Source organism: Salmo salar, chromosome ssa16 (genome assembly GCF_905237065.1).
Source record: "Salmo salar chromosome ssa16, Ssal_v3.1, whole genome shotgun sequence".
Taxonomy (NCBI): domain Eukaryota; kingdom Metazoa; phylum Chordata; class Actinopteri; order Salmoniformes; family Salmonidae; genus Salmo; species Salmo salar.
In genome coordinates this window covers 75,443,926-75,446,575 of record NC_059457.1, presented here as the reverse complement: position 1 = coordinate 75,446,575, position 2,650 = coordinate 75,443,926, and the positions used below count along the sequence as shown (strand labels likewise).

Sequence of the window (2,650 nt, the reverse complement as noted above, 5' to 3'; positions counted from 1 at the left end):
AGAGGTACAAAAACAGTCTTTATTTACAAAACATCTGGTGGCTCTGAAGTTAAAAGTTTGTGTAAAAAAAGAATGACACCCGCAGCAATGTCCAGGACCCCAGGCCTGTTCTGGGTAAGTACTGTCCAATAGGAACTATACATTCTCCCCAGACCAGCCAATCAGAGCTCCGCCCCATCCTTGGAGCATGTAGGTCCCCAGTCTGGTCAGGTGACATACTGTAGTTCCTGGGAAGAAAGAGGGGAAATGTTTAGCTCAAACTGATCAATAACTACTGTACTTTAAGGCATTATACCCTTTGAAACACCCATTGTTATCTCCCAGTCTGTATTGCTGACTGATTTCCACATTTTGTATTGTATTCACTTTCACCTTTCATCTCCTCACACTCTCCCTTGTTCCTCTGGGTCAGTCATCCTTCTTGTTGTCCAGGAGCTCGTTATCCAGGAGCTCCTGCACCTGCTCCGCTATCCTCCTCTGCTCTGCCCTCTGTATCTTCAGCTTGGCCTCTTCCTTCTTAGCCTGATAGATCTTCACTCCAGCGAAGCCCAGGCACAAGACCAGGGTCTTCAATGCCAGGATGTAGAAGAGCAGAGGGACATTGTCCAACGCCTGGAGGGAGGGTCAGATAGAAAGGAGCAGGGTGATGAGAGAGAGAGATAATGAGGCTATGTGCTGTGTGTTTAGGTCATGAAGGCTCATGAAGGTTGGTAATGTACAGGTTAATTCACTATAGAACAAATCTATAAAATATAAAAATCAGCCATTCTGTGGCAAACTAGATGGAAAGAAAATGAGTGCTTGTTTGACCAACAAAGTTGGCCTACTTAATATAATCCTCTGTCATGCTCAATTGCACAGCGGACCAAGTAGAGGACCAAGTCACTCTCCACCAGCCCCTCTTACCATCCCTCAAGGAAGGAACACTCTAGAACAACGGTTCCCAACCTTTTTCGGTTACTGTACCAACTGAATTTTGCTCTGCCCGGAGTACCCCTAAAGTACCCCCAGTAAGCCTATGGTCTCATGAGCCTTCACAAGTACCCACTGTGGACTCCCTGATTGGGAACCACTGCTCTAGAATTCCACAAGGGACCAAAATACTACGCCGACCCCCCCCTCAACCCCCACACCAAAAGGTCCAAAGAATAGAAGTCAGCTGACACCCAAACAGTCACCATAGTTGGCAGGACAGCTGCAACCATCCGTATACTAGGCCTGTATTCTGTCAGTCACACACACACACACACACCTCAGAACAAATTAGCTGATCTTCTATAATTAGAACCTGTCAGTTCAGTTACTTGTCGAATGAGCTGACTTTTAGATCTGCTTCTCTGCGCAGCGCCTGCTCAAGACGACCCCCCTCGTGAACTAGACCACATAAACGATGCTGCGTAGGCTGCAGTATTTATAGCAATACTATCCTAAAAACATTGCATATGCGTCACTGTACAAAGCACTCATAACAATGTAGCTAACCAACAAGAGAATAAGAAATATCTTAACAATGTAACACTGCACTGTCCATGCAAATAGCAAGGGGTGGGTATAATTTGTGGAACGTTCCAACAGGAATATGTTCCAAAAACGTAGTAAAGTACAAGGTTGCCAACAAACAACGCATACAAAGTAGCATGATCAATTCACCTAGCTAACTAGCTGCCGAATAGGGAACAACTCACCACGTAGCTTATTCTTAATGTTTGTCCATAGGCTACCAGAGTGAAGACAGACATTTTTTCTGAATAAACGTGGTGAGTGACAAATTTAATGAAATAGCCCACTCCCTAACTTTGTATGCGTTGTTGTTGGCAACCTTGTTATTTACGAAGCTTCTGGAACAGATTCCTGTTGGAACGTTCCACAAATTATACCCACCCAATAGCAAGTGTCACTATCAAGTCACAACAACATTGGAGAGGATGGGCAGCTTGCCAGACGACAACGACCTCGTAGCGAAATAAGGGACGATTTATAGAACACAATACAACATGGGATGCTCAGCATATGTTAATTGTTACTAATGAATAGACTTTTATTAATAGATCTGATTTACCTTCCAGTTGATCATGTGGTCCATGTCTGCTGTAATGTGACGTCGGACGGAACTGTGTTAAGAAAGTGGCTTTGGGTGAAGTTTCCCCTAGCACAGATATATGTGGCACTGCTCCGGGAGGAGGTAAAGTATAATGTATTACTTCTAAAGGCGGGGATTAAGAGTTCTACCAATAAGAACGCACAATTTGTTTGATGTACATTATTTGGACCAATCGTCATCTAAAAATCGTAGAACACACTGGTAGGTTAGCCAATGAATGGGCACTGAGAGTTTCACGGGAAACATGTTATGACGAATGGAAAAGAACCGTCTAGAAGTGACTCCAGAGATATTCTTACTTCATACTATAAGGTTACAACCTTGTAACGGGGTTTGCTAATCTGATTAGCCATGTTATTATTGCTGAATCAGATTAAATGTAGACCTACTCCATCACCAATTATGGATTTAACCTTTCGAGTTTCACACACTTTGTTGTACTTCTAACCAACATCTACCTATAGACACCGCCATACAGTTCAAATTATATTTATAGCCTATTATAAACCAGGTAGTTTGAGACCAGGATGCTGATTGGCAGAAAACAGC

General features: G+C 43.4%; 1 protein-coding gene across 1 annotated transcript; it reads right to left on the bottom strand.

Moving 5' to 3' along the window:
- On the bottom strand, positions 1 to 2,214 carry LOC106574722 (small integral membrane protein 11). Its single transcript, XM_014150737.2, has 3 exons — positions 2,060 to 2,214; positions 373 to 612; positions 1 to 227 (listed from the first exon to the last, which is right to left on the bottom strand). Exons 1-2 carry the CDS (start codon positions 2,081 to 2,083, stop codon positions 409 to 411), a joined length of 228 nt encoding a protein of 75 aa, XP_014006212.1. The 5' UTR covers positions 2,084 to 2,214; the 3' UTR covers positions 1 to 227; positions 373 to 408.
- Positions 2,215 to 2,650: the final 436 nt, after the last annotated feature.

Excerpts from the sequence above, each read along its gene's own strand:
- LOC106574722 (XM_014150737.2), bottom strand. The coding sequence starts at position 2,083 with ATGGACCACATGATCAACTGGAAG. Across the intron at positions 613-2,059 it reads ACCACATGATCAACTGGAAG|GCGTTGGACAATGTCCCTCT; the intron begins GTAAATCAGATC and ends CCCTCCCTCCAG.